Source organism: Artemia franciscana, chromosome 14, assembly GCF_032884065.1.
Source record: "Artemia franciscana chromosome 14, ASM3288406v1, whole genome shotgun sequence".
In the NCBI taxonomy this organism is placed as follows: domain Eukaryota; kingdom Metazoa; phylum Arthropoda; class Branchiopoda; order Anostraca; family Artemiidae; genus Artemia; species Artemia franciscana.
The window spans coordinates 24,723,928-24,743,028 of record NC_088876.1 but is presented as its reverse complement, the minus strand read 5'-3'; the positions used below and the strand labels follow the sequence as shown (position 1 = coordinate 24,743,028).

At 34.8% G+C, this 19,101-nt stretch overlaps 1 protein-coding gene across 1 annotated transcript in view; it reads right to left on the bottom strand.

The window, feature by feature from the left end:
* Positions 1-19,101, bottom strand: part of LOC136035758 (uncharacterized) — a 159,168-nt gene that overhangs the window by 101,539 nt on the left and 38,528 nt on the right. Inside the window, exons 4-8 of the mRNA XM_065717728.1 lie at positions 14,580-14,768; positions 10,359-10,441; positions 8,181-8,284; positions 6,089-6,360; positions 3,434-3,588 (exon numbers count right to left, since the gene is read on the bottom strand). Of these exons, the coding sequence (XP_065573800.1) occupies positions 3,434-3,588; positions 6,089-6,360; positions 8,181-8,284; positions 10,359-10,441; positions 14,580-14,768 (803 nt within the window). The remainder of the gene's footprint in view (positions 1-3,433; positions 3,589-6,088; positions 6,361-8,180; positions 8,285-10,358; positions 10,442-14,579; positions 14,769-19,101) is intronic.

Below are 19,101 nucleotides of genomic sequence, written 5' to 3'. Positions count from 1 at the left end.
TAAAAAATACATAATGAAAAACAGTGTATATCCCGAGCAAGGTTTACCAAAAAAAAAAATCACTAATCAAGTTTCCAGGAAATAGCTAACAATTTCTTAGAATATATACATTTGTGACAATTGATTTAAGCTTGTTATTTCAAAAGAAATACTACTTTTTAACCCCCTTAAACCCCTGATAATTTGAATTCATTTAAGAATAGAAAATTGACAGCTACATAAAACGTTTTAAACGACATTTGGCAATTTATAAATAATGAATAAATAATGAATAAATTTAATAACTAATGATGAATTTATCAACTTTGGTTTAAATCAAACACCATTCGTACAACAAATACTTAATATGCTGGGATTCCACACTTCTAGATTGTTACATTGATCTCAGAGTGCAGTCCACAAGCCCTTGATACCAATTTGAACAAAACGTTCACAAAATGAACAAAAAGAGTCAAAAGAGAAAGAGTCAAACTTTAGCGTAAAGAGCGAGGCGTTGAGGAGGGGACAACCCTTTTCATATACAGAATAATTTCTGTTCGTTTTAAGTTTTAATGTCGCTCATTACTTCCAGTTAAAAAAACTTGTTTTTTTGCTAAGAATCGAACGCAAACTATGAAATACTTGATTTGCTTTGATTTAAGACAGTCTTAATACGCCAATGTTGATTTTAAAGCTTAATATTTGTTAATTTGGGGGTCATGTATTAAGCCCCCCTTGAATTCTGACGAGTTAGACGTGGTGCTGAGGTCTATATTTTCAATGTTATATCGGAGAGGGGTGGGTGGTTAAGCGGTACTTTTGTATGATTTTAGAGACAATTTTTTTGTATTTACATCCTTCGGAACACAAAACACGGAAATACCCGGTTAATATAATTTGATTACCTCTAAGAAACAGACCGATGGCAAACACCAGAAAGTGTTCATTTTTCATCAACCTCAAGACTTATTTTGGCAGGTGCTTTTCAAAAATTAGGCAAGTGTTTGAATTCAAGTTCAACTTGAATACAACATTTCGGGAGTGCCAATTCACAAAAAATTAGGAGGGCAAGGTAGAAGAGTTGAACGGGGTGGGGGTATTTGCCTCCACCCCTTTTGAGTTTTTTGTCTCTGTCCACTAGATCTTGAAAACACCTTTTTGGGGTAAATTTCATTGAAAAGTACTCTTATGGGTATTTTCGTTGTAGAATTGAAAAATTTTAAAATTAACCCTCTACCCGACCCCTGTATTTTTAAAAATATATCCCCCTTCCTCTAAGAATTGACGTCACTTGGGCAAGGACGTTTTTCATTAAAAAAAAATGGAAGATACAAAACAGAATTTTTTTTTTAATTTAAGGGAGGGTTTTTTTGTTTTTTTTTTAAATGACAAAAGGTGTACTTTTAAAATCTAATAACGGGGAAGGGACATTTTTTTTTTCGGTTTTTCCAACTAAAATATTAAAAAGGGTAGTTTTTAAAACCTTTGGAGAGGAGGGGTAACAAATATAGGAGGGAATTTACCCCCCCCCCCCCCTAATTGGAACCCTTTTGCATAAACAAACCTTTTGAGTAATACTTGAAATTCTTTGGAATACCTTCATAGATTCCAGCCTAGGCTAAAAACTTTTAAACGAGGACAGCTGCGCCCAATCAAATTTTAGCAAATTTTTTCAAAACAAAACGGGCTTTCAAAGTAAAGAAATATATTAAGCCGCGTTTAAGCATTTGAAATGAAACTGTAATATCAGATTTTTCCACAATTCAGCATTTCATTTTCGTCGAATCTCACTCTAAAATTGTTAGAATCTTTGTAAGAAACCCCTGAGTAAAAATTAATCAGCAAAAGATTCCTTAGCATAAATATAGTCTATAATGCGTCCGTATTGCTCAAATGCGCCAATACATCTGTACAGCTTTTTCTAATTTCCTTAAAAATATGTAAGATGGACAGCTTCATTTAAATTCAGTTACGAAATTTGTCCATAATGGATTAGCGAATCATGATTTGGAAATGATACAAAAAGTAAAAAATTGGAATAAATTTTAAGTTCGCATGGTACCGTAGCTGAATTCTTCAAACAGTAACTATATTGATTCCACGTTTTTTCAAATATGAGACACGTACCGTCATGTGACAAGAGTAAGCAGATCTAGATGGCGTTTAGCACCCGTATATTGAGCATAAGGGGAATACATAATGATATCACCAATCTAAGAATGAGAATATTATGTTGACTATATATTCAAATATATTTATTGAGTAAGGTAGAATCCCACCTTACCTTAGACTTTAGTTCTTCCAGTGCCTAAGAAGGGAAACAGGATACACAGGGCGTGGGTGAGTAACCTCCAATCTTCCCTTATGTGAGCCGCTGCCTAAAGGCCTTCCCACTTCGGAATGAGGCTCTTCTGTCGCTTTCATACGTCCTACGTGGCGTGTTCTTTGGTCTTCCTTGGAGACGGGTGCCTTCCGATTGCCAGTGGAGGAGCATCTTTGGAAGTCTGTGATCTGGTATGCGGAGGGTGTGTCCAAGGTATCGCCATCTATGTTGTTGTATACCGATTGCGGTATCTAGTTGGCCAGTGTGGGTACGGATCTCGTTGTTGCTGACACGGTCGCTCCAACTGATTCTAATGACTCGGTGAAGACAGTTATTCTCGAAGGCGGTAAGGCGTTTCTCTTATTCCGCAGTTAGCTTAAGGCATTCCATAGCGTAACTCAGGACAGACAATACATTGCTCAGAAACAGCCTGAGTTTAAACTTCAGCGAGTATACAATGGATTTCCAGACTGGTAGAAGTCTCTGAAATGTTGCGTTGGCCTGGGCTATCCTGGTGCGCAATTCTTTTTCAGAGTTGCCACTTGAAGTGACTGTAATCCCTGAGTACTTGAAGTCTGTCACCTGTTCAATGTCCTCTCCTCCTAGATTCCCATTGGTGAACATGGAATTCCACTGTCATCTAAATTATATTTATTCAATATACTACTTAAATTGCGTCCCCTTACACAGTATTCAAAATATATTCTCCTTTGAAATATCGCCCAAGGATCAAGCATAGTTAGTGCCTAAGTTTATACCAAATTACGAACAGCAAGAATATAGGTAGCACAAGTTTTAGATCAGCCTTCATAATCAATGCAAGGAATACTTAATATCTGTATCCCCTCTCCTCTTTTGATACCGTGGTACCGATATCCTTTGGTACCGTGGCTCAAGTTCCTTTTTAGTAAAATATATCCTTCCGCTGTAATTTTTTCTATATTTTTAACATATTGTAGGCTTAAACTCGTTTTCAGTTGTATAGCACATTCTAATTATCGCGTGTTCTGTTTAACGCGCTTTTTATTTACTCAAGGGACAAAAGTTAGCCCATCCCCCTTTTCGTCAGGAATGTATTTTATAGCGAGTATTTTTACAATATATTGCTACATAGAAGCGTATTCAACTTACCTCACAGGCATCAAGTTTTCCGTCTCGGAAGCCAGCACACATGAAGTTACTTTCAGGAATATCTTGGGGTGAGCCTGCTCTTTCATACATCTGCTCGCACTCTTTGTTGGATAAAATTGGTAAGTTAACTTTTTGGAGGATGTTTGGCAAGGGACCTAAAGAAAATATAACAGTAAAGCGTCTTATAATATATAACGATCGACCATGATAATTCAAAAGGTCTCAAGTTACAAATCAGAGTTTTACTGACTAGCAAGAAAAACGAAAATTAATTTATTTTAATTTTCAACGGCGTCTTGGGATCTTTGGAAATTGGGATCTTGGGATCTTTAGGACTGTGGATCTTTGGAAAGGCTTAGTTTCAGCCGTAAAACGACAGAAAAAAACGTTTTTGCAAGCGATGAGAAATTTTTGCAATCAATGAAGTAAGCCTTTGGAGAAAGCCAGTAGATTATCAACATCGTGGGAGTCGAGTACAATGCTGGTCTTAACCTACGGTCTTAAGCTAGGTCGGAGTGAGTTTTAGTTTGAAAAAGCCTCATAACATCTTTAACTAATACGGCCTTTATTTGATTACAAAAAGACAAATTGTATCTAGCATAAATTAGGTACTTCAAAAAAAAAATACAATGGAAAATATAACTTGTGGTCAAAAACTTTTTGATAAGAAAAACAACCCATAAACCAAAGATTAAAAATTACTTTATTGTGAAATTTTCCATCATTATTAAAAATTTTTAGTGGCTTTCTTTACTCGTTATTCTATTCCGCTGAGGAGGTTTAAGCTCATATTGAAAAATATTTGCTTGTTTTACACCGATCATTGTCCCCAAAAAGGCCCCCGTCCTACATAACTTCCCATATTAGGTCACATGCAAGCACTAAAAATCTATTCCATTCTAAATCACCTTCAGCTAGATGAAAAGGCAAATTTTTGGAAATCAGTCAAAGAACACTAAAAATCGTCCTTAATTGACTGACGACACAGTTCAAAATAAAGCCAAACGGCCTAAACTAAAGCCAAAGCACTCTAAAAAGAACTTTGACCGAAACCAGGCCAAAACGATTTAGCTAAAGCCAAATATTTGTGCCAATAGTGGTCAGCTTTTGTAGTGTGTCTGAAAGATTGACGCTTTGAACTCTGTAAATGTATTACGGCTCAATAGTAACCGAAACACTAAAAAATGGAATTTTGATACCAATAATTACATCGAAAGAATCGCATTTTAATGCTGATTTTAAATATATAAGTTTCATCAAGATCAGTTATACCCATCAAAAGTTACGAGCATGAGAAAATGTGCTTCATTTTAGATTTAGGGGGAAACACACCCTAAAAGTCAAACAATCTTAACGAAAATCACACATCAGATTCAGCGTATCAGAGAACCTTTTGTAGTGGCAATTTTTTTGGAAATTAGTTAAAAGAACATTAAAAATCTCCTTAATTGATGACACAGTTCAAAATAGAGCCAAACAAATAATGCCAAACGGCCTAAACTAAAGCCAAAACGCTCTAAGTAAAGAACGTTGACCGAAATCAGGCCAAAACGATTTGGCTAAAGTCAAATATTTGCGCCAATAGCGGTTAGATTTTGCAGTTTGTCTGAAAGATTGACGCTTTAAACTCTTTAATTGTCAGTAAAATATTCAAAATATCAATATATTCTATTCAATATCATCAATATCAATATCATCAATATCAATATCATATCATCAATATCAATATCATCAATATCAATATCATCAATATTCATCAATATCAATATTCAAAATAAAATGTCAGTAAAATACTGGCAATTTAAAGGTGGTTTTTAAAGGGGTTGGATAGTGATTCAATTAGTCTGTAGGTCTGATAAGGTTTAAAACCAACCCTTTTGATCTCTTATTCATATTCACCCATTGAGTGATATTGAATTAAAAATCGATTGTCAAACTTGGAAAGAATAAAAACTATATTGTTTGTAAGGGGGTTCACCCCTCCTCAACCCTGATTCTTTACATAAAAATTTTATAGTGATTCAAAAATATTCCTTATTTTCATTCAGCATTCGTTGTGTTTGAGTAGTCGCTCATGAGGAACTGAGACAAAAAGTACAAATATAGCGTGAAGAGTGGAGGATCGAAGAGGGGAAGCCTCCCACACATGCACAGTTTTCGAGGCAAGTTCCTCAAGCAGAACTTTTGTATAGGGATGTTTCCCATGGACGCCAACAGGGAGTCGGAGAGGGGAGGGATGATCATGGGAAACGAGGAAACCTTGAACAATGTATATAAATAGGCACATAAAAATACTCCTATTTGAATCTTGGGTATAAAAAAATTTCTGGTGAGACATGCCTCTCCCCCTTAATTGGAAATTTAGTGAAGGCACCCAGGAATCCACGGGGTTTAGAGATTAATTTATAAGAAGTTAATTCTTTTTATGTATATTTTGTTATTAAACCTTTTTTTTGAGTTTCAACTACTATTAGCAATAGTCTAATAGGAGTTGACTATAATAGTCACTCCATACTTACAGTCCGTTACTTTGAACAAATTTATTATCTTACGTTGATAAGCAGACACGTGAATAATGATTAAAAAGAATATAACTAATTTCAAGCGTAGACAATTATGTGTGTCAATATAGCTTTTACGAGCGTATCAGCTTACCTCCTTCAGAAAGCCTTCCCCAGCCGGTCACAACTCCAGATTTTCCAATATAGTTGTCATCAATTGTTGGCAGACAAATAGGAATTATATTCGGCTGATAAATCACTGGATGCTTGAGTCGTAGTAACGCTATATCATTTTCAAAAGTGGCCACTTTGAACTTGGGGTGAACAACAATTTCCGAGACCTGTCGATCTTCATGAGAAAATTCTTCAGTGTCAGATTCAAGGTCATATTCACCTAATCGCAAGAAAATGTCCTGCTTCCTTACTCTGAAAAGAAAGTAACTTCACATTAAAACATTTTAAAGAGGTTAAGCATCTGACTTATATTCTACTTAGGCTTCTTTGCGTAGTATAAAAAACTGAAAAGCTGTTTTTCCCGGGGGATATTTAATTTGACATTTGGGGCCGAATTTTTCTTTTCGTGACTGAGAATTGCAGAAAGAGAAGTTCAGAAGGGAATGAGATGAAGTATTTTGGAGGGGATAGGAGTATTTGATGGTAGAGTGACATTGACATCGGTTGGATTGCTAGTAATTGGGGGTGACGGACAGCAACGAGGATTAAAGGAGCAAGGCGTTTCTGACCAACATTTTAAATAACAGTAGTTTAAAGAATGGAGTTGTTACTGTGAATGTCCGATATTGATGAATGTCGACATTCACGGATGGATGGTGATATTTGATGGTGGAATAATATCGACATCGGTCGGATTGTTAATAATTTGGTGGTGATGGACAGCAACGAGGATTAAAGGGAACCATGATGCGAAGCATTTCTAACCAATATTTTTAACAACAGAAGTCTAACGAATGGAGTTGTCACTGTGAATATCCGATATTGATGAATTTCGACATTCACCAGTGGATAGTGATGTTTGAGGGTAGAATAATATTGACTTCCGTCGGACTGCAAGTAATTGGGTGGTTATGGACAGCAACGAGGATTAAAGTGGACCATGATATGAGTCATTTCTAATCAACATTTTAAACAACAGTAGTTTATGGAGTTCTTACAGTGAATGTATGCTATTGATGATATTGATGTCGACATTCACCGCTGAATGTCCGAAATACCTTTTTTTTTCTCCTTGGAATTAGTTAGCGTTGCCAGTCAACTTTTCCAGTATTATGTCACGTTTGATTGTGACAGGCTAGGTTAGGTTGGGTTTGGTTAGATTAGGTTTTTAACCCATTTCTGAGATTAATAACTTGACTTAACCCAGCTTTAGCTTTTAACATCAAAGCTTGCATAAGATTGGAAAAGCTGATTCGAAAAGCTAATGAAATCCAAACAGAAAAAAAAGAATTTCGGACATTCACCTGCGAATGTCGACATTAACCCCTATATCGGACATTCACAGTAGCAGTCATAATACTACCTTTAGGCAGACTTCAATCGACTTGTAATGCATAAGGGTGTAAACATTATTTGCAAATCACAATAAATAACCTCATGGGGTGATCCAGAGCTGCAACGACAACAAAAAAAATTAGAAGTTACCTTTCTGTCTATAAATAAAACATTTTTATTTGTTATATAAAGTGCTTATTGAGGCATAATCGTCCTGAAATCTAACTGAAATAAAAAGTAACCAAAAGTTCCGAATAAGGCCTTATTAGTGGCCGGCCTATCCGAGTGGATTGGTGTGAGGGATTTAGGATCCTTCACCCGAGAGGGCGAAGGTTCGAAACCTAGTATACCCAATTGTTTGATTTGGGACGGGGGTCAGTAGCGTGACTCTGTAAGCTCAGCCATAGTTGATCCAGCTTTAAAAAAGGGAACCTGGAGAAACCTGGGAAGATAAACATGGAGGGTGTGCTAAAGCACAGGATGGTTGCCCCCCCCCCTCCATCGCACTTCCTGGCTGAAGGTCCAAGAAATGGAAATCAGCAACAGCGGTAGAGACTGTAATTTCCAATGCCGTATTCTTTCTTTTTATTATTGGCATGGTCTTACTTCAATGCTTGACGCGTTCATGAGCTAAAAGCTGAGGGCAATGTAATGCCCTCAAAAAATGAGGGCAAATGCAAGTTTTATGCTGGATCGCTTCAGTGTGAACCTGCATTAAGAAATATCAAATTATTTACCTTTCCAAACAGTGAGCGGCTGTGATAACCCAGCTATGATCGAGTAGGACAGCCCCACATTTCAGTTTGGGATCACCACCGACCAAGGGCCTTCTTGCATAAACCTTTTGATAAAAGAAAAAAGGTTAGAAAGGCATAAAGTAACGCTAAAATATCAGCTCTGAGTATATATATACTATATGAAAAAGAAAGCTCATATCATACTAAAACTTTTTTGGAAAATATTTTTGTAATCCACTAATAGTAGTACGCAATGCGTTCTGGAAATTTGGAACATAACGATATTCTAGCATGTTTCAAAATAATTTCTAAATGCAGCAATAAGATAATACGAGAATATTTTGAATTCCTCTTTCGTGGGGCGGTTTAGCTAAAGTTTAGCTAATAAAATAAAGTTTTTAGTATAAAATAAAATAATAAAGTTTTTAGTATAAAATAAAATAATAAAGTTTTCAGTATAAATAAAGCTTCAAAAGCTAATCTAAAAAGCATAAAATAACACTTTCATAAACTTTAGAGTTAAATCTCAACGAAATTCGTTTTTGTTTTGGATGAAAAAATTCTGTAAAATAACATCTTACCTATATTTTTCCCTACTTTTAAATTATGGAATCTAAGTTTTTCTTTTATCAAAGTGTGAATTTTTTTTTCATTGAACATGTTCTTCATTTCTTTTATCTTCTTTTTATACAAAGTCAATGCTTTAATGTAGTTTAAATTCAGGAAAAAGAGTACGAGTAACCGGGACTAGTAACTGGGAGTGAGAAATGGGACTAGTGTCGACAACAAAACTAGTAACGCTATCAAGTCTTTGACAGCACCTGACATTTTTCTTAGTTTGATAATAAAATCAATAAATTTAATCAGTTTAATTGGGGTTGTTATAAGTTTCTGATCTCAGTTCTGGGGAAAAAATTGTTACAGATCAGTTGATGTCCCCTAGTTAAAGCACTATTTCTAGCTTCAACCAAAAAGTAGCTTGACAGCTACTTTGGAAATCTTCCTAATGATGAACAGGTGATCATTATCAGATTTTCAGGCTGATCATAAATCTGACCTCGAAATGTTTTCATTATTATAATTTTTTGCATAGAAATATTTTTTAGTGTCTACGAGGTTTGAGAGTTCTAAACTATAAATAATGGTCGATATTGTATATTAACAGTGATATTAACTCCCAAACATAATTCAATTGTTTGGGCAACCGTATTTATTACGCAAAATATTTCGAAGTTATCCTTGCCAAATAATCAAATAAGCTGAATGAACAAAGCTTATAAACCAAAAAATGCCAAAAACGTAGCTGCTAGAAATTCGGCTTTCAAATGTTTAGGCACCTGAATTAATTGAGTATCATGTTTCAAAATTATCCTCGGCAGATAATCTGGTGGTTTAGGCAATTAAAAGACTTTAATAACAAAAAATATTAAAACTGTAGATACAACATGTGAAAACTGGCTTAAATTTTAGCTCTCTATAACAACAGGATAGGACTAAAGTTCTGCATAACTTCTAAATCCTCCCCGGAATTATTTGGGAGGGGGTAAGTGAGCACTATCTTCGAGCTTCGATACGGGCCAAGCTATTGTTAGCCACACGAGAAACGTTTTTTTTTTTTTATATATTTCTTAGAAAGTAATTCACTTTAAGAATCAAATCTTTATATCAAAGATTATGTAAATATTAATCGAATATTAAGTAAATATTAAGGGTGAAGCATTGGAAAATGCTTTGCAGAAATTCCATTTCATAGAAACGTATTTGACTTTTTTTATGGCTAATTGCGAGATGTAAGCTATTTAACAAATAACAAAGCTTATTTGTAAAATATAGTTTTCATTAAATATAGTTTAAATATAGTTATCAAATGTTGGTTTCAAAATATAGTTTTCTTATTCATAATTTTTGTTGTGAAATCCAAATTTGTGGTTTAAAACATGCATACTCAATGGGAAACATCCAAAACCTATCACAGACACGAGAAGAAAATTGTGTATCTCGGGAGTACAATTTACTTTTTCAGAGTGACAGTCCAAGTAACATAGGCATCACCAGATAACTTAAGTCTTGACGACAAAAAATGGATCGAATAGGACAATAAATATTACTAAGTATTCAATAAAAAGTGTAAATTTCCATAATTGATTAATTAAAACTTGACCTAGGATAATGACTTACTGCTATCTGCCAAGGGAACTGACCAAATAGTGCTTTCTTTCCATTCACAATTCGAGCTTGAGTCATGGTTGGCCGGCCACAAACTGAAAAAAAATATGAAATTAGTGGTAACATTCACTTCCAATGTGTGTTTGGATCCTATCGATTTGACATTCGTAATGCAAGAAAAGATAGATAAGAAAATAAAGTAACCAATCAGTTAACTTTCTTTCCAATTCCTCTAGACTTAAGATATTTAAGAAATTCCTGTCCTCAAAAAATTCAATAGCGGCCCTTTTACCCTTAACGGGATTGTGTTGATCATTTGGCTTTCAGATTAATTGATCAACGCTTTTACCTTTTTCAACTGGAAGAAAAATGGCCTAATAAACTTGGGATTATCTAAATTGGAATGTTTGCTAAGGTGTATGCATGATGGGTTCTATAACACTCCAACTTTCATTAAAACCATGACCGTCATCTCTTAAAACTCCACTTATTGCGCCCTGCCCAGAAATACCACCCTCGTTCCTGGTCTTTGGATTGGCTAAAAGTTTTCTAGTTTCCATCAAAAATCTTATGAAATCATTAGGCTCATAATTTTCAATTTTGGAATCAAAATTTTGTGGGCGCTAATGCCTTTACTTTCAGTCTCTCTCAAAATGAGAGAGTGATTTTTTGATTATATCCATAATTAGAAGGGTCAAGAATGTTCAAAATGTGTTTATGACTAGAAATTGGTACACCATTACGGTATATCTTCAAGGAATAATGATAATGAGAAAACAGACAGGATAACGAGGGAAGATTTTTATTGGCATATTTAAGTGCATAGATCTCTCTCCTCCCTCCCCCCATTGTCTAACAACTTCAAACCCAAATAAAATACTGTTTTTTTTTTTGTTATATCTGTTGGACGGGACTACAATTATCGTATTTTTGTTTAACTTTACTGAAAACTAACTAAAATCAACTTTCATCCTTCTTAAAATTACGTTTTGTACCATGATGTCTCTCAGTTTTGAGACAATTTAGACAATTGAGTGTAAACTTGTCTGCTACCACAATGAATTATGAAAAACTTCTACTTTTAATTACCTTTTCTCAAAATTAATTTTCTATTGGAATAAAATTTTCGTCTAAATGAAAGCATTGTGTTGCGAGAGCAACACTTTGGTTTTGTCGTGTTTTTTTTTTTTTTTTTTTTCCTAGCACCCCGATTTCAGCTTATTCCTAGAAAGTGGTAAGGGTCTAACCTCTGCGGTTTTTACGGAAAGTGTGGACCTTAGGCCGGATTGATGAATATGACTTGATGAATACGGATTGATGAATATGACATTTTGGAAAGCTTCGTAGAACTCTTGCCTGGGGCCAAAAAGGATGGTTTTTGCTTGTTCTTGAGCCAGAGCCTATAGTGTGTGAAGTGAAGAGGAGTTGTATAGCCTATGTCAGAGAGAACTATCTGAAGTAATGCAGTCAAGCTTTCGTTTCATCAAACCATGTTTCTGTTTTCGAGTGGAAAGCTCCGTTCTAGCAGACAGACACCAGTTTCAAATTGAAGATGGACTAAAATCTATAAGTGTTAAATATATGCGACAGTTACCCTACCCCACAGCCAATATATTTTCTTTGAGTGATAAATAGAAAAATTTAGAGAAGCAAAAAAGCGGCATTTTCCCACGGGTCCGAAAGTGCTGCCATCTATTGTTTCTACCCATTTCTGTTCGTGATTTCAGCTGAGTTTATCATTCGGTTTTTCGCACTTGGGATTGCGGTAGGGAAATGGTATCAGATGTACCTCTTAAAATTTAAAAGTTCTCTCATTGCTAAAGAAATTAGAGTTTATCCTTTGCTCCTTTCTAAGTGATGACGTTAGAAAGTTGGCCTACGGCAAAAAAATCAACTTTTGAACTAAGACACATAGATTTTTTTTTTCGACGGCAGTCGATAGCTTTTGATGAGCTGATCAAAGTATATGTCATCCATTTTTTTGTACAAAAATTTCTTCATGAGATATACCAGTTTGAAAGTTTGAAGGGGTTGACAACTTCAGTAGTAAGGTACACACTGAAACCAAAAATAGGCCGATACAAATTGTGAGACATATAGGGGAGTTGTAAGCAACTGTCGGCTGTTAGCTCATAATCATCCTCGGCAATGAGGGGTTCGCAACTCTTACTAGTTGGTGTACCTATTTTTTGTTTCCGTTGTATTTGATGGTAAGACCAATTTGGTTCCAGTGGTAAGACATGTAGGGGACTTGTAAGTAATAATCGGCTGTAAGGCTACAATCATCTTTAGCACTGAGGAGTTTGCAACTTTTGCGAGTTGGTGTACCTAGTATGTATTTTAGCATCCTTACAGATTAACAACTTCAGCGTTTAGTCGCAGTGAGGAAACAAAACCAAAGTGATGCTCTCACAACACTTTACTCAGCGAAGCCGAGCTAAGGTTGCCGCAACACCTCACGTTGCCCATGCAACGTAGATCTAGTTTTCTTTCAAATTGTCTTTTTTCCTACTCTCTTTTTTCTATTCTCGTTTTTATTGTTTTAAAAATATAGTTGCGAGAAAGAGTCAAACTTTAGCGTAAAGAGCGGGACATTGAGGAGGGGACAGCGCTTTTCATACACGGAATACTTTCTGTACGTTTTAAGTTTTAATGCCGCTCTTTACTTTCAGTTGAAAAAACTTTTTTTTTTTAAACTTTTGTATTTTTTTTTATTAATTTTCTGAATGTTTTTGAATTAATGCAGATTTCGATTTTGGCTCGCCGTACATGAATAATTAAACTTCACAATCTATACTATACCACTATACTTCACAATCCCCCTAGTGCTAAAAAGCATAGCCCCAATTTTATACTTACCCTGTATTGGAATATTTTAGAAAAAAGTGGCAGGGAGGGGGCCTAGTTGCCCTCTATTTTTTTGGTTACTTAAAAAAGGCCACTAGAACTTTAATTTTATTTACGAACGTTTTTATTAATAATAGACATACGTAACTTACAAATTAACTTACGTAGCGAAATTCTATATTCGAATATTTCTATTGCGTATATGAGGGGATTCGCCCCCTTGTCAATACCTCGCTCTTTACACTAAAATTCAAATTTTGTTCCAATTCTTGATTAATGACCTCTAAATCAGAAAGGCCCTTTAATTAGAATAAATAACTCTTTTGAAATTACTAAAAATACTTTACAGTAAAGGCAAGATATCGAGAGGGGATGAACCCCCTCATATAAGTAATAATTTCTGTTCGTTTTAAGTTTTAATGTTGCTCCCTACTTTCAGTTGAAAAAACTTGTTTTTTATTTAATTTCTCATTGTTTTTTCAAATAATACTGGAAAAGCCAGTGCCCCCTTCATGGAAATTCTCTTCCCCCGTGATAAATTTCTCCATGTAAAGATTTTCTCACGCAACCACCTCAATCCCCCACCACCACAAGAAAAAAAATCCCCCATGAAAACGTCAGAATGCTTCCCAATAACCAATACAATATGTAAACAATGGGCAGAGTTTATAACTTGTAGCCCTTCTCCCGGGGAGTGTGGGGGATTAAGGCATCCTCAAAGATATAGTTATTAGATTTTTTGACTATGCTGTACAAAATGGCTATCTCAAAATTTTCATCCGGTGACTTTGGGGAAAATACGAGCGTGGTAGGGGGCTAAGTTGCCCTCCAGTTTTTTGGTCACTTAAAAAGGGTATTAGAACTTTTAATTTCCGTTAGAATGTGCCTTCTCGCGACATTCTAGGACTACTGGGTCGATACGATCACCCCTAGAAAAAAAAATAAATAAACACGCATCCGTGATCTTTCTTCTGGCAAACTTTCCACATTTTTGCGGATAGGAGCTTGAAACCTCTGGAGTAGGGTTCTCTGATACGCTGAATCTGATCGTGTTATTTTCATTAATATTTTATTACTTTTTGGGGGTGTTCCTTCCTTTTTCGAAAATAAGACAAGTTATCTCAAGCTCGTAACTTTTGATGGTTACTTGATGAAACTCACATATATAATATCAGCATAAAAATCCGATTCTTTTGATGTATGCACTGGTATCAAAATTCCTTCTTTTAGAGTTTCGGTTACTACTGAGCCGGGTCGCTCCTTACTACAGTTCGTTGCCACGAAGTGTATGAAAGAAAAATATAAAAAAAACTACTGTATTCTCTTTTTTTCATGTTCATCGTGATGATTGCTCTTTGATCATCGTTTTTCCACAAAAAAACTTACCGTCTTCTCTTTTCTTCATGTTCAGCATAAGGATTACTCTTTGATCATCTTTGGAAAGAATGGGCTTTTCCTTTGGCTTTTCAGTTGATAGCTTCAGAGTGGGTATAGGGTAAGTGGAACGCGTCACTTCAGGTTGGTAGGTGACTTCTTCAGAATCAAGAAAATCAATTGTCCCATTACTTGAGGTCTCTATAATTTTAAATAAATCAGACCAAATTAGAGAAGCAACAATTACTGACAACTAATAAAAATATAATACGAACAAGCAGCACCATTGAAATCAAGAGGTCATTGTCCGTTGACAATAAGCAAAAAACATGAAAACATAATCCGACCGAACGAAACATAACAACCTTCCAAAAGTAACTTTTCTTATTCTATTTTTTATTTTATTATTTGTATTAACATTAAGATCTACTTCTTCAAACAACTATTAAAATAAAATATTTGAAATAGATTAATTTGCTCATTGATGCCATCTATCAAGATAGGCATCTTTCTTTTGCGTCATTTTTTGGTCATGTATTTATTCTATGGTAGGGAAGATTCAATATCCGAAGAAGTTTGTTACCCTGCTTGAGAAAAATAATATTTTAAGTAGCGTCAAGTGATGACATTGAAGAAAAAATAAAGTAAAATTTTTCGGTAAAAAGTAAAAAATACAAAAAAAATTATTTCAATATTGAAATTCCATACTTTTTAACAAACTATTAATAGTTCGCATTATAGGGAAGTACTTCTAGCATACATTACACAGGATTGCCACCCGATGAAAATCACTGGACTTTAGTGATTTGTTGGTTGATTCGGTGATTTTCTTCAATAATCGAGTGATCTATGTCTGATTCATTGATTTGTTTTTTTTAGGCTATATAAAGATTACTATAAATAGTGATAAATCACCACGGATGAATTATAGTTCTCTTTGCAAGTATAGTTCTCTTTCAACATCTAATAAATTACCCCCTTTCAACTCCGAAAGCACAACCATTTTAACCTTACAAAATAAAAATGATAACAGCAGAGATAATAATGAAAATAAACAAATATTACTTATTAATCAACTATATATATGGAAATTCAATCGGATACAAGTAGGGAAGCAGGTAGATTGTCCAGTTCTCTTTTTTTCAGGAGATGCTCTGATACCCTGAAACCCATTTCAGACTTTGCAAGAGGAGCCATACAACCCCTCTGGTATCTGTTACTCGTTAATATTAGTTGTATATTTTGGATTTTTTTATTTCATCCAGGTTTTAAATTTTTCTCTTATTTGATGGCTGTCTTATCACATTTTAATTGTGAAGTTTCCTCAAAATTATAGGTGTGCAAATTCGATTCAAATGAATACTGTATTTAGGTTAGAAAATACTTTAAGAATATATTATAAAAAGGGGAAATTTTCATGGTTTAAGAGCTTACTAAACGGGCTTGGATAGCCTTTTAATGAACGCAAAAAAAAACAAGATTTGCGAACACGTAAACATTCGTTATACACTTCTTTTTAAAATTTAAATATTTCTAAATATAGGGATATTCTCTCAACTTCTTAAAATATCCACCATCTAATGTGCTGGGTTATTTTGTTTCTTAAAAAGGAATAAAAATATGAATGTCCAGTTTCGTCTAGGAATTAAAATGGCTAACTTCAACAAGCTTTGGGCATTTGCTGAATACCCAATGCGGAAAATCCTCTTGAAAAGTAAAATAGAAAACCCCAAGGAAGTACAGAATGACATGACAAAGCACTTTATATCCATCTCTTCTTTTTAATGGTCATAAAAATTATCTTTAATGCCATGTATTCCCGCAAATTGGACAATACTGCGAACTTGTAGCATGCTTAACTGACCAAATATTCACAACGTTGATAGTTGAAACTTATCTTCTCTCATGGTTTTTGTGGTTTTAGTCAAAGATATGGCTAACTTGCAAGATTGGGAACTGGTGCTAGTGTCGCCAAAAACATCAACGTCATCTAGTTTTTGGCGACACTGCATTTTTTTCAGAATAATAATAAAAATACCTAATCTAAATTATGTAGTTAGTAAAATTAGTGTGGTAATAAGTGTTTGATTTCAGTAATGACAATAAAATGATTTCAAATCTTTAAAAAATGCCAAGTGTCACCAAACACAAGATAGTGGTGATGTTTTTTTTCCGAAACTAGTGTCAGTTTCCGCTGTTAAATCTGCCCATATTCTTTTGCTTTAGTGTTGTAGGTTATCTTTTAAGGTTTTTTTATCTCATTTTCAGAGCTTATTTAACAGGCGAAAAAGAAAGAATTTTACAGTGGGTTTTTCTGATGATGAAGTTAAGAGTAGCAGTTAAGAAAGACAGTGATGCTACGATTAGTGTTCTGTTCGTCAGAGGCCTAAAAAGTTCTGGGTTATCTTCAGATATAAACTGATATATATTGGCTAGCCATGGTAACGCAACAATAAAGAGGTTTTAGAGATGTAACGTATGTTTGAAGTAGACGCTAATATGTAAACTTAAAATAGAGTGATTTTTTGTGAGGTGCAAGGCCGTAACTAGGGGGAGGGTAGGATTTATCCCCCGGATTTCCGAATCCCAGGATTTTCCGGTGTCCTCATTCCTTTTTTTTTCTGTTTTTCACTTTTTTTAATGAATTTGACAATTTGGTCAATTATTGGCGCCCTTGTCAAGTTTCCCCTCCTAAGATTTTGATTATTGGCACCCTTGTAACATTGTCCCCCAGATTTTGCTCTAGATCTGCCCCTACTCTTGAGGATGGTATTGCCAGTCACCTGAGTCGTGAACCTCGCTTACTATATGCACAAGCAACGCCTATTGTACGCCAAAATATTTCCTTGTTCAGTTGTAATACATCTATTCTATAATTCAATATAATTTTTTTTCCTTGAAAGACTTATTTGACCTTTGTAGAAATGCATTCCTTTTTTTTCTGTTTTCACTTTTTTTAATGAATTTGACAATTTGGTCAATTATTGGCGCCCTTGTCAAGTTTCCCCTCCTAAGATTTTGCTTATTGGCACCTTTGTAACATTGTCCCCCAGATTTTGCTCTAGATCTGCCCCTACTCTTGAGGATGGTATTGCTAGTCACCTGAGTCGTGAACCTCGCTTACTATATGCACAAGCAACGCCTATTGTACGCCAAAATATTTCCTTGTTCAGTTGCAATACATCTATTCTATAATTCAATATAATTTTTTTTTCCTTGAAAGACTTATTTGACCTTGGTAGAAATGCACCGCCTGTTGGTTAAACCCCCTCCCATCAAACCGATTTAAATTTCAAAGCTCCAAAACTATAATTCTAAAGCACGAATAATTTATAATTAATAATTTTCTATAATCTATAAGTTAAATTTCAAATTATGATTGTAAATTAGGCAATCATAAATTTAAATTAACTCTTTTCCTTATGTGTAGCTTATAAGCTTGAACGTAAGACTTTCAATCGTGACACATCCTTCCCTTGGTTGTTTTAAGATCTCTTCCCCATTTTATCTCATTTTATTCGCTAATATATGGTGACAACAATAACCAGCTAAAACCGTATCATCGATCCCATTAATCTATCACAAATTTATTTTTCTCTTAAGGGTCTATTCTTACAAAATCCCTCCCATTATACGAAAAAAAATATATCACACAGGTAATTGGGCTGACAGATGACTCTGGTGAATAGGTATACCCACTGACACACTTTCTGAGCCTGCTGCATACCTTATACCCCGTAATGGTTAAAATCAAGCAGGTTTAACCATGTATGGTCTACAGTTCTTAATGATATCATTGGAATGGAGAAAACCCAAAGAAAATATTTTCGCAAGGCAAATAAAAACCTGATGTACAAACAGGATTTAAGGTAGTATAGAACATTTTCGTAAGAAGATTACGCGATAATTAATGATTTCGAAAAACATGAAAAAAAGATTCCAGCATGTGGAAACAATAATAAAACCAGCTTTTTAGTGTTGTGAAAAAATCGATAGGACTGCAAAATAAAATAAATAAATAGGAAATGGAAATGTTAGAGATACACTTTTAGCACATGCGGAAGACGGCAAAAACTCGATGCCTGTAAATTATTCTGATCATCCCTGATCACCCCTTTTTGTGTCAAGTGAAAAGTGCTTACATCTATCATGCAATAAAAGGAAGTCAAATAATTTTTTCTAACAATTTCTGAGATGTTCGTACAAAATGAAAACAAAACAGAGAATTTACTATCGTTTTAGGCTATTTGATTTTTGAAATTATTAACAAAGGGCTCTATGCATGGCTGTATCCAGTGGGAGGGAGTTTATAGAGTTCGATCGAACAAACCCCCTATCAACCCCCAAAAAGTTTATCCGTCGCGTAAAAAGTGACAAAAATATATAAATGATATTTTGCTGCGTTTTACAAGGTTTTTTGCGACCCACCCCAGATAAAAACTACCCCCCCCCCCCGAAAAAAGCAAACCCCAAATAAAAACCCTGGATACACCCTTGGCTGTATACTAAAAATATGGAGTTCCACTGAATCACA